This window comes from Acomys russatus, chromosome 12, assembly GCF_903995435.1.
Source record: "Acomys russatus chromosome 12, mAcoRus1.1, whole genome shotgun sequence".
Classification (NCBI taxonomy): domain Eukaryota; kingdom Metazoa; phylum Chordata; class Mammalia; order Rodentia; family Muridae; genus Acomys; species Acomys russatus.
In genome coordinates this window covers 8,575,712-8,595,264 of record NC_067148.1, presented here as the reverse complement: position 1 = coordinate 8,595,264, position 19,553 = coordinate 8,575,712, and the positions used below count along the sequence as shown (strand labels likewise).

Below are 19,553 nucleotides of genomic sequence, written 5' to 3'. Positions count from 1 at the left end.
TTCCTTATATTGTATATAACGTATCGATCGCCTCTAACCTAAATACTCACCTTCTCTTAGATCCCCCCCAAATATTCTCCTTTCTTGCTTCATGTCCTTTTACTTCTTAAAAAACAACAACCACCCTTAGTGCTGCCCACATGCTCATGGGTGTGGGGACATCCACTAGGACATAGGCGTGGTATCCGCCACCTCCAGGGATGGCTCTCAGCTCAGGGTGACGCCCTGGGGTCCATGCTGGAGTGCTAACTGGCTTGATTGTACAGCTACCCATAGCTGGTATGCCTGGTGCAAACTTCTGAGTGCAGTGGGCCTTGTCGTGACATCTGGAGACGGCATCCCAGCATCCCAACCCATCCCCTAGCTCTTACATCGCCTCTGACCTGATGAAATGCTCCCTGAGCCTTGTTAGTTGATATAAATGTCCCACTTAGAACTGAGCGCTCAGCAGGGACTTCTCAGTACTCGGAACACTTATGAATCTCTGCATTAACAACTTCCTACTGGGGCGGGGGAAAGCCTTTTTAAAAAAAGATTTATTTTTTTGGCCTGACAGCCAAAAGAGGGCACCAAATCTCATTATAGATGGTTGTGAGCCATTATGTGGTTGCTGAGACTTGAACTCAGGACCTCTGGAAGAGCAACCAGTGCTCTTAACCTCTGAGCCACCTTTCGAGCCCCGAAGCTTTTGTATTTTTTTTAAACCAGTGCCAAGAGTGGCATTACTCTTTGGGTAATAACATAAATATCTAGAAAACAGTTTGACAACATGTCCACTTAGTGAAGCAACAACAACGTTTCCTCCTAAGGCCTATGAACTCCCAAACCATGGGTTTTTGACCAGATGTACGGTACCAGGTATAGAGTCTCTTCTGTAGAACAACGTTTATATCTCATCAAAAAGTATTTGGTTACCCTCACACTGGTCATGCCAATATTGCATCAGTAGATACCTCTAGGTTGGTACTGTAGCATGCAGGGACCAGTGTTGAGTAAGTCTATTAATAACTTTTTTCCATTGTCTGTCTGGAGCTATTAAAGCCAGCCAGAAGGGAGGAAGTTTTCAGTCTATTCTAGCTTGATTCTATATGGTCTGTGATGGTGTTAGCCTGTCTTGCTGTTGCTTGTTTGTTTTTGTTGTTGTTGTTGTTGTTGTGTTGTTGTGGAGGGAGGGCTACAATATCCCACACACGACACTGACATTTTCATTTAGCACTCTATGTCTTCTGAGGAAAGCATTATCCACCCACACCGAATACCTCTGTACCTCTGTCCAAAGCTTTAAAAATTTTTGTTTTTCAATTAAGTTTCAAAGCAGTGGGTTTCCATGGGGGCTTTCCATGCATCTTTTGGTTTTATTTAACCTGTGCTGCTCGAATACCACCCCTTCTCTCCTCAAATGTTTTGCCCTCAGTAAATGCCAAAATGGAAGTAAGAGGTTGTATTTACACTAACAGCCTTGCTGACCATCTTGAGGGAGTTAAATATGCTATACCATACAATGACTGCTCGTTAATATGAATGTGTGCCTTGCACTTGCATTAAAAAAGCAGGCTCTAAAGCAGTTTGGTTTTTAGTGTGATCTCATCTTATCTATACATAAATAGCTATGCATGTATTTATAGACCAGAATGCTGTGGGTTGTCATGTCTGGGTGCTGGCCTTAACTATTTTTCATTTCTGTTTTTACCTTTTATCATTTTTTTTTTTTTTTTTTGCAGTGTGTATGTGTACTTTTTAAAACTGGCAAAGCAAATACAAAGGTGTTTCTTTCCTCTGTGTCACCACCAATTTTGTGATAAATTTAGGGTGGCAAGTTTTGATTTGGTTTGTGGCTTGGGAATGTGAAGCTCCATTTCACAGTGGTGGTTTTAAGGTTCTGAGTTATGCGGGGTCTGTTATCCCTTCCTCAGAAACTACCCCAGACACCGAGATGTGCTGTCACTGGGCGGGGCTGCTCTGAAATGCACACATGCCTTCACTCAGGTGGCCGCTGCTCCTAATCTAAACATGACTCTTCTGCGATTTAACATACATAAACATAGAATTCTGGTAAGTGAAATATAAGCTATCACCACATATTGAAGCGGATGATATTTTATATGTACGCCAAGTCAACAAGTGTCATCAGTCATCAGGAATGCTGTTCATGAGAATGCTTCTCTGGAGGTTTTCTGTGGGTCCTGGCTGAGATGCCTGATGCCGCCCTTTCATCCCCCTGATCAGCCACCTTGGATTCGGAGTCTATTGGTACCAGCATGTTTGGCAAGTCTTCTTCCTTTCTTTCTTTCTTCCTTCCTTCCTTTCTTTCTTTCTTTCTTTCTTCCTTTCTTTCTCTTTCTTCCTTCCTTCTTCTTCTCTTTCTTTCTTTCTCTTTCTTCCTTTCTTTCTTTCTTTCTTCCTTTCTCTTTCTTTCTTTCTCTTTCTTTCTTCCTTTCTTTCTCTTTCTTTCTTTCTTCCTTTCTTTCTCTTTCTTTCTCTCTTTCTTCCTTTCTTTCTCTTTCTTTCTTCCTTCCTTTCTTTCTTCCTTTCTTTCTCTTTCTTCCTTCCTTTCTTTCTTTCTTTCTTCCTTTCTTTCTCTTTCTTCCTTTCTTTCTTTCTTCCTTTCTTTCTTTCTTTTTCTTTCTTTCTCTTTCTTTCTTTCTTTCTTTCTCTTTCTTTCTTTCTTTCTTTCTTCCTTTCTTTCTTTCTTTCTTGGTTTTGTTTGTTTGTTGGTTGGTTGGTTTTCGAGACAGGGTTTCTCTGTGTAGCCCTGCCTGTCTTGGACTCACTTTGTAGACCAGGCTGGCCTTGAACTCACAGAGATCTGCCTGCCTCATGCCTCCCAGAATGCTGGGATTGCAGGCGTGCGCCATCCGTGCTGGGCTGCCAAGTTCATTTTCTATCATAGATTTGACACATTGGCTTAAAAATGTTTATCTGGCTGTATCCTTTGAAAGTCTTCTTGAGAAGTTAATTATTCATTTGACATATTTTTAATATCGCTCTAGTCTGACAACCTAAATTGCTGTGGTGTTTAGGATGAGAGTTATTATTGATTCCCTGCAGAAACTCCCAAGCCTGGATGATAGAGATCTTTAAATCACAAAGCATTATTTTCACTTCTGCATATAAAAGACATCAGTACAAATTAAGTCTCCCATTGCTAATTCCCAAAATCAAAGTGCTATAGTCATAAGATATTGAAATATTATTTTATATTAAACCACAGAAAGGACACTGTATTGAAACTCTACCTCAAATCAAATATTCTGGCAGATCTTTTGTAAATCCTAACAAACTACACCATAACAGAAATGTGGGGCTTGGGCCACACTTTATGATGACCTGACCAGTGTGATGACCAGTAGGTGTGGGTTGGAGGCTAGATTGCAGCCATGTGGCCTGTAGTCTGCTGTCACGTCTAGGTAGTGATAATTGCTTCTTTGATTTTTCCCCTTTGTCCTCAGCTTACTTCCCATGGCAAAGTGCTCCCCATACTTCATTGAAGCTCACCATTCCTCCCTAGTTTTCTTCCCTCCCCCTCTCTGGCTGAGCACCACCACGTTTAGAAGATCACCTCTATCCCAACCTTTCTGACTTGAGAGGCAGACCTTAGTTCCTCAGATTATGGATAGGCTGTCTTAGCCACCGTTTTATGGCCGTGACGAGATGTCATGACTGTGGCAAGTCTTATAAGAGGGAGCATTTTATTGGGGGCTTGCTTACCGTTTCCGAGGCCCGGTCCACTATCATCGCGGTGGGAAACATGGCAGACAGGCATGGTGCTGGAGCAGTAGCTGGGAGCTACAACCTGGTCTGTAGGCAGAGGGAAGCAGATGGGTCTGGCATGGGCTTTTGAAGCCCGAAAGCCCACACTCAGTGACACACCTCCTCTAACAACGTCACACCTCCTATTCTTCTATCCTATTAAACAGTCCTTTCCCTAAGCATTTAAATACATTAGCCTATAGGGGCCATTCTTATTTAAACCACCATGCAGGCTATTTGTGTATACAGTGATAAAAAGAAAACCAGACATTTACTAAACCCAATGACAAGGGCTTGAGGCCAGATTGAGGCTCTTAAGCAAGGGTATTTGTCTAGGTTATCTTGATAGAGGCTTATATAATCCCAGCTACTCAGGAAGCTGAGGCAGGAGGATGGAAGGTTCATGGCCTGTTTGGGCAACTTCATGATATTTTGTCTCAAAAAAAAAAAAAAAAAAAGCAGAAAAGAAGGCTTAGTGGTAGGACACTTACCCAGCATGTGGCAGCCCTAGGTTCAGTCCTCAGAACTGCCCTGCAGACATGAGGGAAGGTAGTCAGAGTGAAGCCAGCAGAGACTGTTTTACATTTCTAGCTGTAGAGTGAAAACTTTACTTGATCCCATCATAGTCCAGGGTCAGGACCTTTGTACTCTGTTTATACATAAACTTCCTGGACTGTCAACCCCAACCAGGACAGTTCACCTATGGACCGCCCATCCATCCCAAAGCTTTCTGTTTTGCAGAATCACACCTCTCCAATGTAAACACAACTTGAATCTTCTTTCCCAGTTCTTCATCACAGAAGTTGCTCCTGGCTCCGGTCCAGCAGATGTACCCAGATGCTACCTGGCTCTGATGCTGGCAATTGAGGGAACTTGGTCTCCAAATCAAGTCCTTTTCCTGGCTAGCATCTGTAATGACACAAGAATCTCCACCTCAGCCCCACCCCCACCCCCCACCTCCCACAGAGAAGCCTTGGTCTTAATACAGTTGGTAAACCAAATGTTAAAACAAAATCCACGTGTCTGGTTTACTTTTATTTAATGGGTCATTATTTTAAAAGAAGGTGATTGGAAGGAAAGGGGCAAAACCGTTATGGCTTTCCTTGGAGTTCTTTGGTTGGCCATCAGCACAGCTTCCTTTAAGCCATTACTTATATTTGGAATCAATGAGTAGTGAGGTCCACGGAGGCCCCGTGACTTACAATGAATCAATAATTACTCTTTCTATGTCTTCAGGGTTTGCAAAACAAAAACAAAAACAAAAACATAAAGCCAGCACAAGAAGTGTGGTGATGGAACCGATCGAATGAGCTTTGGGTAGGCAGGTCCAGGCTGTTTGCCTTGAAATGTAAGGAACTGACTAAAATTCATAACTAGTTTATTGTATTTTTCCTTCCAAATTTTGTAACTTAGCCTAAGCACCATAATGCTACGGTTTGACTATGTACCCCAAAAATTACACATTAGAAACTTAATGCCTAAGTCCATTTAGAGGTAAGTCTTGGGAGGGGTGGATTAGTACTGGCAAGGTAATTAGCATTGGAAATATTAGTATTGAGGAGGTACCTAGGATTGCGGAGGTACAGTTACGAGTTTGGTGTTCATGGTGATTATTAGGAAGCAGAGACCCAAGCTTGCTCATCTCACTTTGTGATACTTTCTGCTGATTTCGTGTTATGATACAGCGAGGAGGCCTCCCCGTTGGCCTGCACCGCTGTCCTGGCCTAATAAAGTACCACCAGTTCGCTGCCAGGTCATGAGTGTTTTGTTATAGCAGGAGCAACCGGACCAACACATGCATAGCTCTGGGAACGTCCTCAAATCCTAGGCCTGCAGAAGCCACAAGGAGCCATAGGCCTTGGGAAATAGGTGACCTTAAATGACCTGAGTGCTGGCCTCAGCGAAATCGCCCACGGCTTTGATATCCTTAGCTGGAAATCAAATAAGTCCTTGTGGACATGACATGAGAGTGCAATGGAAACAGCATGTAGACGGCGAGCAAGTTCTTAAAGAGAATCTACACCAGAAAGCCAGACTTCATGACTAGGAGAAAAAGTGTTTGATCCTTGCAAATGAAAGTTCAAAAGATGAGTACCTGAAATTTACCTTATCTTGCAATACAATCTAGATTATGATTGTAAGTACTAGCTAATTGTTAGAAGGAACAAAGAATGGGTGAAATGTTCAATTTTTAGAGGGTTGGAAGAATTAATTTCTTTCAGGATTTCTGGCTTTCATCAGAGTCATAGGGAGATGTATCCTTCAGACACTCCAGCAGGATTCTGTATTTCTCAACTTCTTTTTAATTCTGTGACCTTTAGATTATCGTTTTCCCTTCATCTGTAAGTCACTCTACTTCCCGAGGCCTGGACTTAGTGGGTTTGCCTGGGATCCACTTGAGAATTCCTGAATGTTTCGGCAGTTTCTGCAGTTTCGTTTTGGTTTTCTGAGATGGCGTCTTGCTGTGCATGACATGCCTGGCACTCATCTGTAGCAAGGCCGGCCTTGCACTCCCATCAGCCCTCTGTGTGCTAGGATTGCAGGCTCATTTTCCCTTTATAGCAGTGTACACTTGGGACAGCTGACTCTCCGCAGAGTGCCTTTCAGGGTGGACTTTGTTGACACTTGGAAGAAGCGGTTGGATGATAATTAATCTTAAAAGTCTCCTCTGTTTTGAGATGCATTTTGCTTTCGTCTTCTTCCCCCTACTATATAGTGAGCCTGAACAATGACTACGTAGATAAAAGGATTTTTAAAATTAAAAACAAAACAAAACATTAGAAAATCAACCATGCTATCTAAGTGGTCCTTTTGGGGGAAAGTAGTGGGTGCTATTTTTATCCAAGTACTTATATTAAAATTTAAAGTTGGTATCAATGGGCAGGATCATATTACTGAATAGAACTGTTTCTCATTCACACTGTATTGATTTTCATTGAATGTTTCCATTTCTCCTGGAGACTATACATATAAAGAAACCTCCCTCCCTTTCTCCCCTTTTCCTCTTCCTCCCCTCCCCTTTCTCCTTCCCTTCTATTCTCCCTTCTTCCCTCTTCCCCTCTTTTTTTGAGACATAATCGCGCAGTGTAGCCACTCACTGTGGTCTGGAGTTCTCCACCTTCCTGCTTTGGACTCCACAGTATCCAGGTTACATGAACCATTTCACCTGGCCAAGCATCCTTCTTTATTTTTAAATAAGTTTCATGTTCATTGAGAATGGAGTCTTTTTCATTTGTCATGTCCTGGAGCTGAAGCAGTGTAATTGTCCTTTGTAGCATCAGATAAGGTCATAGAGACAGACAGCATCATACAGACAGATGGCTTCATATAGACAGATAGCTTCATATGGACAAATAGCTTCAATGGACAGCTATTTCATATAGACAGATAGGTTCATATAGACATATATTTCATGTAGACAGATAGCTTCATATGGACAGATGGCTTCAAATAGATGGATAGATTCATATAGACAGACAACTTCATATAGACAGATAGCTTCATATGGACAGATAGCTTCATATGGGCAGATAGCTTCATATGGGCAGATAGCTTCATATGGGCAGATAGCTTCATAGAGACAGATAGCTTCATATAGACAGTGTCGTATAGACAGCTTTATATACATAGCATGGTAGGCTTGGCCCTTCATATTTACCACTTATATTTACTTTCCATCCTTAATCTTATTTTTCCTTAGGGTTTTATTTCATCCTCATATTTCATATACCTGTGTATTTGTGGCATATGTATATGTATATGTGTATATATGTGTGTGTGTTTGGTATATGTGCATGTATGTATGCAGGTGTGGAAGGACAATGGATGATTTCATATGCCATGTTCTATCACTTTGCCTTTTTATACCTTTCTTTCCTTTCTTCTTTCTTTTCTTCCTTCCTTCCTAACATTCTTTCCTTCTCTTCTTTTCTCATAGATAAAACTGTTTTTTGTTTTTTGAGGCTGTGCCTCTTATATCCCAGGCCAGCCTTGAATTCATGTTCATTTTGCCTGCACCTCCGACGTCCTTGGGTAGTTATGTGTGCTTCCCTCCAGCAGATTCCAGTATCCATGGCTTATTACATTCAGATGTCAAAAAAATAAAAAATAAAAATAAAAATAACCTTAGGCACAGCCAGGCTCCTTTCCCGAAAACTGAAGGAGTTCAGTACAAAGATCTCTCCCAAACACGTGGCCTGGTCCTGAGATACGCGGCAGTTTGGGCCAAGACCCAGACACTGCAGACTCCATTTAGAGGGGTGGCAAATTAGCAAACATCAAACTGATCTGTCCCTTAGTGTGGCTTTGGGCTTTGGTCTCATTTCCTAGTGCTCACTTCCTCCTCCCTTTACAAGTCCCTGAAACAGGCTGATGACCACTGGAGAGCATCTCAACTGCTCTCCAACCTCTTGGGTTTCCTAGAGCAAACAAACAAACAAACAAACCAACAACAACAGTGTCCTTTTATTTTTTTACTCTTCTCAAGATGTATTTTAAAGGCTGGAGAATAATTCTGAGCGGGGATTTAGACAAGGCATGCTCCAAAAGGTCTCAGTCAGCCCTTCCAAGCCTTGGGGCCCTCCTCTTGGACAAGCCTGGCCCTGGCCCTGGGCCCTGATGGTGGTAGACACACAAGAGGTGAGGGCTACAATTAAGTTTCTTGAGACATGCTCTCCCAAGTACCCAGAGCTAGACTCGTGGTCTGAAAGGTTCAGCCATCCTCCTGTCTCTAATCCCACAGCACTGCAGTTGCAGGCATGTGTAGGACCACAGCTGGCTTTTTTTTTTTTTTTTTTTAAAGTGGCTTTTAGGGATTTAAACTCTACTATGCAGTGAACACTCTTATTTACCAAGCCACCTCCCACGTCCCAGGTCCCAGGTCCCAGCTTCGTTTTTCTGCTTTACTGTATCTTCTGTTAACTTACGTAAGGACGATAAGCATCAGTTGTTTTCCTCAGATGTTGAAACCAGGCCTTTTCTCTGGGCAGGGTGGGTGGGGGCGGAACAGCCCTTGGAGGACATAGCTTAGAGAACAATGGATCCGACTTATGTTTGGGTAGCTTCCCTCTGGCTGCTATGTCAAAGCGAGCCTGGGGTGTATCATAAGAGCCTCCCCAAAAGATGTATAGCCACAGAATAGTCAGTCATGGGGGCTGGATTAGCTACGGAACGCTGAAGGACCAGTGGAATATGGCAGATTCTAGGCAGGCTCCATTGCTGTTTCAGCTAAAGTACGTCACAGCTCGTGTAACTTTTGGAAGGAGACTTTAACTCCTACAGAAGGCGCAGATAGGGGACAGGGGCATCATCAAGAGCTGTTACGGTTCAGTCGCAGAAGATGCATGCCTGCTGCATGTCTGCTGCATGCCTGCTGCTTGCTTCCCCAGCATTGAGCGGTGCTGATGGTCATGTGCCCAGCACTGCACTGAGTGAAGGTCTGTGAATTAGAATTTCAATTTTAAAGTTGAGAATGCTTGAGTTTCATTACACACACACAAACACACACACACACACACACACACACACACACACACACACACACACACGTCATTTTAATGCAACTTTATCAGGTATTTCTGTATGTACCTAGATGTTATTTATTATGGAAACGTGAACTCTAAAAAGTATGTTACATTTTCTATAAGGGGAAAAATCAAAGTTTTCAAGCAGTTTTGTTATCAGCTCCTCATGGTAATGCAAGCACTGCTATTTTATTTTTTATTTTTTAATTGATGTAAACTGTGAGAATAAAGCATCTGAAAGAAGATTTTAAACATTTTAAACCCCAGCTGAGCCCTTCGGGGACACATTAGCACAGTGTGTTTTAATGAATGCTAAGGTTGTTGTTAGGCAGAAGCTGGCATTGGGTATTTGCTTTGTCCCTTGTTCTCCATTCACTGAGAGTCGTGGCCCACTGTTGTAACAGGGCTTGGGACATGTTTGACAGTATCTCTTAGCTCCCAGCTTACCCACAGGCTACTGATTTCTCCAGTCTTGTCAATGCTTCTGGGATTCTGCTGTCACTTAGAGTTCCAGAATTCTATCCTACTTTTCTCTCTTGCTATTACTCCCTCTTTTCAAACTGCTTCCAAGTCTTTGTGTTCTTTAAGAAGAAAGTCCTGGGCTGGAGAGATGGCTCAGACGTTAAGAGCTCTGGCTAGCTCTTCCAAAGGTCCTGAGTTCGATTCCCAGCAACCACATGGTGTCTCACAACCATCTATAATGAAAACTGGTGCCCTCTTCTGGTGTGCAGGTGGACATGCAAGCCGAACACTGAATTAAATAATAAATAAATAAATCTTTTTTTTTATAAAAGGAAAAGAGAGCCCTGACTTATGTTCCCTTCTCATGCCACTGCAGTGCACTCTTCCCAAACGTGCATATAGGGCCTGTTACTGGTAGCTCATTGGCTGTCTCGCATGCTGGAGGTCAGGAGCCATGAGGAAAAGGAGGGGGCAGGGAGCGGCTGCTGCCTTCCGCTCCCTGAGGCTGCCCTGCGCTAGGCAGAAGTGGTAGGATTCAAAAGCTACAGCGTCCTCATTTTCGAGGCAAGATCTTAACTGTGTACTGGGCTGGTCTTTTTATATATAATTTTTGACATTATAATAGAATGGCGTCACTTTTTCCCTTCCCTCTGGGCTCTGGCTCCTACAGTCTTTCTGTACTCGGGTCTCTCTGGTTCCTCCATGGTCTCTGAGCCATAGGAACAGGAGCTGTATCATAGATGCAGCAGTTAGGAGCAGTCTCCACAAGCTGTTCTCCATCTGTAGCACGCAAGGTTACTTGTCACTGGATAGAAGAAGTGAGCCTGCTCTTCCAGACTCCCCGGTGGCTGCAGGCACAGGCTTGTACCACCAAACCTACCTTAGATTTTCTGCTAAGTGCATACTCACTGTAAAAGCTGACGACTAGTTTCAGTGCTGGGCATGTGGTACACATTTGTTATCCTAGAATTCAGGGGATGAAGCAGAAGCATTAGGGGGTTCAAGGCCAGTCTCAGCTACTTTTTGAACTCCATTGCTAGCCAGGGCTACATAAGATTCAGTTAAAAAAAAAAAAAAAAAAAAAAAAGAAACCAAATCAAAGCAAAACCAAGACAAAACCCAGAACCACCTCTAACAGGGAGAACAAAAAGTGGGTTTCTTTATGACATCTCCATACAGGGTTATGTTATACTTTGATCATATTTACATCTCTGTACCTTCTTCTCAGCTTCCTGGAGTGTCATCGCTTTTGCTAAATAGTCCAACTTCCGTGTGTGTGTGTGTGTGTGTGTGTGTGTGTGTGTGTATTTCCACATAGGAAAGAAACCATGTGCCGTTTATCTTTCTGGCTTATTTACCTTACTAGGATGATCTCCGGTCTTATTCATTTTCCTTCAGTTGACATCATCTCATTCTTCGTGGCTGAATAAATCTCCAGCACTAAGTGCTTCTCCTTGGATACAGTCACACGTGTAACCGGCTTAACTTGTACAGCCCATTAAGATTGACTCCGTGTAATAAGCGCATCTATTGACGCAGAGCAGCGTCTAGACTGCCATTGGCTTGTGAATGTGGTACTCAGAGATAACCTGTGCTCGACATATTTTTTATATCTAACTGGCTTATTTACAAGTGATACATTTTAAGCCACCAGAAAGAGGAGGTGCTGGAAGGGCTATTGTTAAAGAGATCCACAGAAGGCCACCGTCATTCTGCTCAGTTGCCTCTTCTGGCACAGGCACCCCTCGCTCGGGCAGAGTGAAAGCTAGAGGAGAGCGCAGGAACCTGGGGACTTGCCAGTGTCCCTGTCCTCTGGTCTACCCTGGGAAAACCGCCTCTGTAGACTGCATGTCATCACCTAACAGGGTGGTGATTCCCCCCAATTAGAGATTTGCCTGAAAAGGTCTCTTCATGCCAAGATGCTCCAAAAAAGACCTTGGGCAGATTAAGGAGTGCGTGCTTACTCCCAGGATGTCAGCTAGCTTGGCTGTCAGAAGATGCACTGCTGGCAGTGAGCTGGAAGGAAGAGGGTGGTGTTCCATGATAAAAGCATCTTCACCTTTTACATCCGTTCTGTGCAGTCCCTGCAGGAGACCCGACCTAATTGAATGCCTGGGGTGTGGTTAATGCAACCTGTGTTTTCAGTAAGATAAAAGTTGAGGGTGTGTGTGTGTGTGTGTGTGTGACAAGATGCTCACTAGTAACAGTGTATATTAGTGCTGAAATAAATAGATTGTATATTTTTGTTTAAAATGGATTATTAATATTTCTCCTTGTTTTATGTTTTAAATGTATTTTTAGAAATTGTAAAATTACACGTGTAGATCGCATTGCATTTCTGAGACAGTGCTGGCTCATATTAATCCTTCACCTATCCTGTTTGCTAACCTATTTTTTATTTTAGTCACCTTGCTTCCTTGCATGTCTCCTCTTTCTTACATGTTGCCTTTATTATCTACTTCTTTTTTATTTGTACACAAATGCTTTCTGAGGTTTTTTTGTGTTGTTGTTGTTGTGTTGTTTTGTTTTTTGTTTTGGTCACCGTGGTAATATTCTAAACATGCAGAACTCCCTCCTGCCATCCTAAGTCAAAAGCAAACTAGGCCAGCTCTGTGTGAGTCCATATACCTCTCTCCCACAGGCTTTTCTTTACTGTGAGCTGGTCTGTTAGGGGAAAGGGCTTGTTGCCCCGTTTATCATCCCAGCCTCTTTCCTTAAACCTCAGCAGTCTGCCTCTTGGGAAATACTTTGATAGCCTATCAAAGGTGTTTTTCCTAAGGCCACTAAATTCCTAGGTTTGTTTGTTTGGTTTTTGGTTTTTTATCTATTTGGTTTCTTTGTTTTTTGTTTTGTTTTGTTTTACTTTCACCAGGACATTTGTTAACCCCCCAACCCTCCCACCCCACTTTGACCTTCAGTATCTCCTCTTTTGTTTGTACCCCGCCCTTGGAATCAATCTCCAGGAGCATCAGGATGCTCTGTGCCAAGTTTGGGTTGCCCGTGTCAGCTGTGCACTGGCCTGCCCCTCACTCCACTTCCTCTGCATTGGTTTTCTCATCAGCTTCAGTGCTCTGTTTTGTCTCTCCCCATGCCCTCTTCCTTGGTAGTTTCTCCATCTCGCTGTCTACAACCAGATGTTACCAGATGTTCTTCATACTTTCCTTCTAAGCCTCACCTCAAATATTTTTCTGTTGCTTTCAGTCAATATTTTTTTCCTCCTGGAACTTCAGTTTTCTCCTCTCAAAATGGAAATGATGATGCTCTCAGGCTTAATTCACAGTATTCTGGGGTCTCATTTTGGAGTTTGGCTATCAAGATGCTTTGGAAAACATGCAATACTTTACAAATATGATGTTACCACAAAGCTGATGCCCCACGGCATTTGTTGTCTTTTTTGCACATTTGTTGGGATAGATTGTGTGTGTGTGTGTGTGTGTGTGTGTGTGTGTATGTGTGTGTGTGTGTGTTTACACGCCTGTAAAATGACATTGCTAGCATACTGGATTGTCTCATATATGAGCTTTTGACCTTTTCAAAAATCTCAAGTTCCGAGAAGGTGAGAGCCATACCAGATGCTCTAGAAAAGGAGATGATTTGAGAAAAAAATAAATCCTTCTTTTTACTTTCCTCCTGCGATGCAGCATATGTAATGTGTTCAGAGTTTGACTTTTTATGTCTTTTCTTGATACAGTGTGGTCCCATGGGTGGGACACTTTTCTTTCCTTTAGTGTGTGCTTTCCATATGGCAGGTGCTCAGAATCCAATCTCTGTTGGCAAGAAAGTCACGTCTTGGCCTTTATTCCTGGCCTGAGCATGGGAGAATAGCCCTTGGCCCAGGCGTGAGCCCCAGACTTGGGTTTCTTGGTAGGTAGATTCCTCTGTGGTTCATGGGCTGCTCTTTTTCTGATTGGTGCTGTCCTAAGGTGAGGACACTGACAGCCTGCTCTCCCAGGAAGTAATGGATGGGGTTTGGGGATAAGAGCTTGAAGGAATGAATCATGGGAACCTGTAAACCAGTGGTATTTGGTAAAATTAAAGTAGAATGTGGTAATGTGATCATCTTAGTGGCTAAACTTAATCGCATATACTAGACATTGCCTTAAATGTATTTTAATACACTTGTTAACTTAGTTCTCTCCAAAGTCCCGGGGATAAGGACTAATGACAGCAGGAAAATGGAAGAAGAAATTGAAATAAACTATCAGAAATTACAGAGTGAATGAACAGTAGAGACATGACCAAGACCCAGGTGTAGAGTTTTGGATCTCATTCTGTAATGGACAATGGTGACCGCCTCTCTGTTTACATATAGGTCATGCTAACACACACACTTCAGTTGTACGTCTATGTCTTTTCAATCTTTTCTAAGAGCAGATACTTGTCAGTAGTTGGTCTATTGTGTTTTTAGAGCAACGAAGGCCCTGGCCTGTTTCTTTCAGGAAAATATGTACAGAATACATTTGCTGTTTGCCTGCAATGTGTTAGGAGTTAATTATTTATAGTTCTTGCTGGAGCTGATATGGGACTTGACTCACTGTATTTATAAAGAAACTATGGCTTGCTGACATCTACTGAAATGAAAGTGGGTGAGAATTTGGCCTGTGGCTTAGGCTTCCCAGGTCATATACTGTCCGATAGTTGTAGGGTATATAATAATACCGGGGTTCCTGCATAAGCCACGCAAGGAAACAGAACTGTGAACAAGGAGGGTGACATAATGCCACTAACCTGGGGAAACTGGATTGTCTGTTATTTTTTATTTCTATCCTTTTCACAAAGAAGTTCTTGCCCACCAATTCAAATTACTTTCCATTTATTTCTTTATCTGCTGAGCCATCTCACTGCCAAGTTATTTTGATTCAAGGAATAGTGCTAAAAGCATGAGGTCATCTTCATGGCAGAAGTTGCTTGAATTTATTTGCAAGTACAGTAGCTGTATTAACAGGAACATGAGCGCCGTGGTGGCTAATCTTGCTTGTCAACTTGACACATCGGGGAAGAGGGGACTGTCTTAAGGGTTCCATTGCTGTGATGAAACACCATGACCAGAAGCAAGCTGGGGGTGGGGTGCGGAGGGGGCGGAGTGTTTATTCGGCTTACACTTCGACTTTCTAGTCCATCATTGGAGGAAGTCAGAACAGGAACACAAACAGGGCAGGAACCTGGAGGCAGGAGCTGGTGCAGAGGACATAGAAGGCTTGCTCACTCCTCATGGCTTGCTCAGCCTGCTTTCTTATAGAACCTAGGACCACCAGCCCAGGGATAGCACTAGCCACAGTGGTGGGTTCTCCCCCATCAATTACTAATTAAGAACATGCTTTACATCTGGATCTTAGGGAGGCATTTTCTCAATTGAGGTTTCCTCCTTTTAGATGACTCTAGCTTGGGTCAAGTTGACATAAAACTAGCCAGGTCAGCAACCTCAATTGAAAAATTGCTTCCACCAAATTGGCCTTTGGATATGTGTGTGGGGGCACTGTCTTGGTTGTTAATTGATCTAGAAGGACCTAGTCCACTGTGGGCAATGACACCCCAAGGCAGGCGGGCCTGGGTTGTATAAGTAGTGCAGCTAAAGCCTGTAAACATACTAGTGGGTTTTTGTTCGGAAAAGGGTGTGGGAGAAAAGCAGATTTACTGTATATAAAGCCAGGAGGATCTAGACGAGGTAACGTGAACCCATTGGCAAGGAGGGTAAGTACCGAGGAGACAGAATCGGTATGAGCAACCAGCAGCACTACAGCAGGCGACTCCCAGTAAGCAATGATGAGGCTGGATGCAAAGCCCAACAGCGGAAGTCTGTTTGTTTTTAGGGACCAAACGGAAGGCAGAGGAAAGTGCTCACCATGATCCAGGTGGTAGTTTGTACCACTGGGACCTTCTAGGGGACAGAAGAGAGACTGGAGTCTCCATGCCATGGGGTCTCTAGGATAAAGATGCTTCCTTTACTTCATCTGATCAGTTAACGAATATGGACCCCACCTGCTGCACTCCCGATGCCGTTGTAGATGTTCGGAACAAAACAGTGACGAAGCATGAAAACCACTGCTTTTTGTGAACCTCTAAGTTCTTACGAGGTAGCCTAGAAAATGTCCAGATGAGTGACCATATGGCAAGTCAGGTCTTACAGAGAAACGTAAGAGGCGCTTCCAGGAGCTTGCCGTTCTGCGTAGAACACGCCCTCCTGTGTGTTTAAGTGCAGGGGTGACATGTGAGGCAGCTCCTGAAGATGTCTTCCGAGAGCCGCGGTCCTCATGGCGAGGGAACTGAAGCCGTGAGCATTACATCACTGGCACATAGCAACTGTATTTAGCATGTATCTTGCCGTTTGAAAATTCAGTTGCAGAGGGAGATAAAGTAACATGTGTGGTATAGAAAGAGAAAGAGGATGCTGGACGAGGTGGGGACGAATAGACCTAAAGGGGATGCTAGAAAGGTCCCTCCTCCTTAATGTCTTGGAAAAGCTATGGCAAGGGACACCTGGGGCCAGAGGCGTGTGACAGCCTGGCCATCGTGTCACCCCTGCCTATAGAAATTATTTCTGATACTATCAGGTGAAAGCAGGATGGCGTGTTTTATTTCCACAGCAGAGTATTGCCTGCTGAAGCTTTTATAAACAACTCTTCTTCAGGCTTCGTGCCTAGGATGTTTAGTCCTGGTTCCCAACCATGTAGCACAAGTGTTTCATGCTTGTCTGTCTCTTGCAGCTTTTTAGGAAACCAACCTCAGAGAGGCGGACAGGATGGCTAGCTCAGCCCGGGAGCACTTGCTTTTCGTGCGGCGTCGAAATCCACAGATGCGCTACACACTCAGTCCAGAGAACTTGCGGAGCCTCGCAGCCCAGAACTCAGTGCCGGAAAACATGGCCCTACAGCGAGCCAACAGCGACACGGACCTGGTGACTTCCGAGAGCCGCTCCAGCCTGACTGCCAGCATGTACGAATACACGCTGGGGCAAGCCCAGAACCTCATTATATTCTGGGACATTAAGGAAGAGGTAGACCCCAGCGACTGGATCGGACTCTATCACATAGGTGAGTCAAAGCAAGGACTTGCGTGTGGCCCAGCGTAGATTTATTTTTACTCTGAAATGGTAACATTCTGTGTTTTCTCCTGGCGTATAGAAGAAGAAAAAAAAAAAAAAGTCTTTCATACACAAATAGACAAAGCACATTCTGGGAGTGTACTTTCTTCCTTGGGAGGAGAGGCAGCTGTTCTTTTACTCCTGTGCATCGTGTTCTTCTCTTTCTACCAACTTAAATGTCAGGGTCCGTATGCACCGCAGTATTTTCTTTATGGTTTCTTGTTGCCCTTGAGACATAGTCATGGAAAGAGGGGGATCATTAACAGCTGTGAACACGATCTGCAGTCTGGGGTATCTTTTTATGACTGGGAAATATTATATATTTGTTTTGATGAAAGCAGCCCCAGCTTTGTTGAACTGTATTAAAAATTGTTATTCATAGGTGAGTGAGTGGTGAACAAAACATCCCAAAAGATAAATGTTCATATTATTTGAACGTAAACACCAACGCTACCAATTAATCTTAAATAAGAATTAAATCTAACACAATAATAAAATTCAGCATCACTCAGAGTTGGAAAATTTTGTCTCTGAATGAAGGACATTACTTTAAAATTGATATCTGATATTGTTTTCAATGTAAGCTACAAGTCAAGCATGGCTTTGTGGTTATTGTTTAATGGGTAAACAAAGAGAAGTAATGTGTTTTTTATGTATGAGATTAAAAAATGATAAGATGTAAGGTACCAGGCGGCAGATATTATGTTAAAGAGGGGTTTATTAAATGAGTATGAGGGGAGAAGGAAAGGAGGGAGGGGTAACCCAGAGAGAGAGGGGGAGGGAGGGAAGGAGGGAGAGAGAGAGAGAGAGAGAGAGAGAGAGAGAGACACAGAGGGAGGGAGGGAGAGGGGAGAGAGAGACAGAGGGAGACAGAGAGAATAGCATGGGCCACATGGAGGGTTTGTCCTTTTATATAGCCCTGGGCAGGACACGCCCCCAAGGCAGGTAGGCAATGACATCACAGGTAGGCGGGCTGGAGCAGAATGCTAACAGTGTTGATGGCCCTGATAGCCTAGGCTTCTTAGGCAGAGCTCATTTTGCCACCTAGAGGACACTTGGCAGTGTGGAGTTTTTTTTTTGTTTTGTTTTGTTTGTTTGTTTTTTTTTTTAATGCCCCTTCCCTCCTTATCCTCTCCCCCACCCCACCCTCCCTCCTTACCCCCTGCTCTACCCACCTGCTGACCTCCCCATTCCCTAGAGAAGGGTAACCACACCCACCCACCCACCCACCCCAGCATATCAAGTCCCATCAGGACTGAGGGCATCCTCTTCTCCTCACCCCCCCCACCCCCTGCCACCAGCCCCCTGTGGCTCAGTAAGGCAGCCCCACCAGGGAAAAGCGGCAAAAAATCAGGCAGCCAGCCCCCACTTCCGTCACTAGGGTGCCCATATGATGACCTAGCTGCCTCCGCCTACATCTGTGCAGGGGGCCCAGATCTAGTCCATGCATGGTCCCTGGTGGAGCCCTAGTCTCCACAGGCCCCCTTGTGCCCTGGTTAGTTGGCTCTGTCGGCCCTCCCATGGAGCTCCTGTCCCCTGAGTCCTCTGTCCTTCCCCCCACTCCTCCCCTAGACTCCCCATGCTCCACTCCATGTTTGGCTCTGGGTCTCCGCAAGTGTTTCCATCAGCTGCTGAGTGGAGCCACTCAGAGGGCAGCCATGCTAGGGTCCTACCTGCAAGCACAGCAGGGGTTGGCTGTCTTGCATGGGTGGGTCTCAGGTTGGGCCAGGTACCGGCTGGACATTTCCTCACTCTGTGTTCCATCCCAATCCCTGCACATCTTGTAGGGGCGCAAATCCTAGGTCGAAATTTCTGTGGGTGGCTTGGGGTTCCCCTCCTTCCATTAGGAGTCATGTCTAGTTAGATGATGTCACTTCGGTCTCCATGACCGCTGCTGTTAGGAGTCTCAGCTCCAGTCACCCTCATATCCTCCTTGGAGCCTACACCTTCATTGATCTCCAGCTTGTCACAGAGAAGCCCCCACCCAAGGTTTCTATTCTCTCTGCAAGCCCTGTGTCTTCCCACCCGGACTCACCCCAGGTCTGATACTATCATTTCTCTCTGTGCTCCCTCTCTTACCACGTTCCTGCTCTGTAACCACTTCTCTTGGCTCTTCTTTTTCCGCTTCTGAGTACGATTTAAGCATCCTTGGTGGAGACATTGGTTTAACTGCTGCACTTTGATTTCATCTCTGTGGCGGGATGAAGGGCCTAACCAGGTGCTCTGTACCTCTGCACATACATGAGAGCTCCGTCCGCCCTGAGCCACCCTGTCCCGAAGAGCAGTAGTGCCTTTTTGAAAACCTTGGTTTAAGGCAAGCTTATAGCCTTTGCTGAACTTTCATAGGAATGCTAAGGCACTGAAACTTGGGGTCTTTGGGGACTAAGACTTTTCTTTTGAAGAAATACAGGTTTATATTAACTATCTAACACTCGCTGGTTAATCATGCTGAATAGTAAAATAGAAAAATTCCAAAGTAGCAAACATTTCAATGACAACTGATAACAAAAAGGGGTGTTGCCAAAAGTCTTTAAAGTTGCAGATTTTCTGTAGGTGTATTTAACTGTATAGTCAAAGTGAGGAAGGCATACAGTTAAAAGTCTTGTTCATATTATTTTGAATGTAAAAGGGCTTGTAGTTTTTGTAGAATGTCATTCTCCTGTTGGGGTCCATAAAATTTCCATTTTCACCTTTCTTGTAAATTATTTTTTCATTTTAGATTTTATAACAACAACAAC

The 19,553-nt window shown here is 44.0% G+C and overlaps 1 protein-coding gene across 1 annotated transcript in view; it reads left to right on the top strand.

Moving 5' to 3' along the window:
• Nucleotides 1–19,553, top strand: part of Hecw2 (HECT, C2 and WW domain containing E3 ubiquitin protein ligase 2) — a 360,925-nt gene that overhangs the window by 134,504 nt on the left and 206,868 nt on the right. Inside the window, exon 2 of the mRNA XM_051153821.1 lies at nt 16,439–16,765. Coding sequence (XP_051009778.1) covers nt 16,474–16,765 — 292 coding nt within the window. The 5' untranslated portion in view covers nt 16,439–16,473. The remainder of the gene's footprint in view (nt 1–16,438; nt 16,766–19,553) is intronic.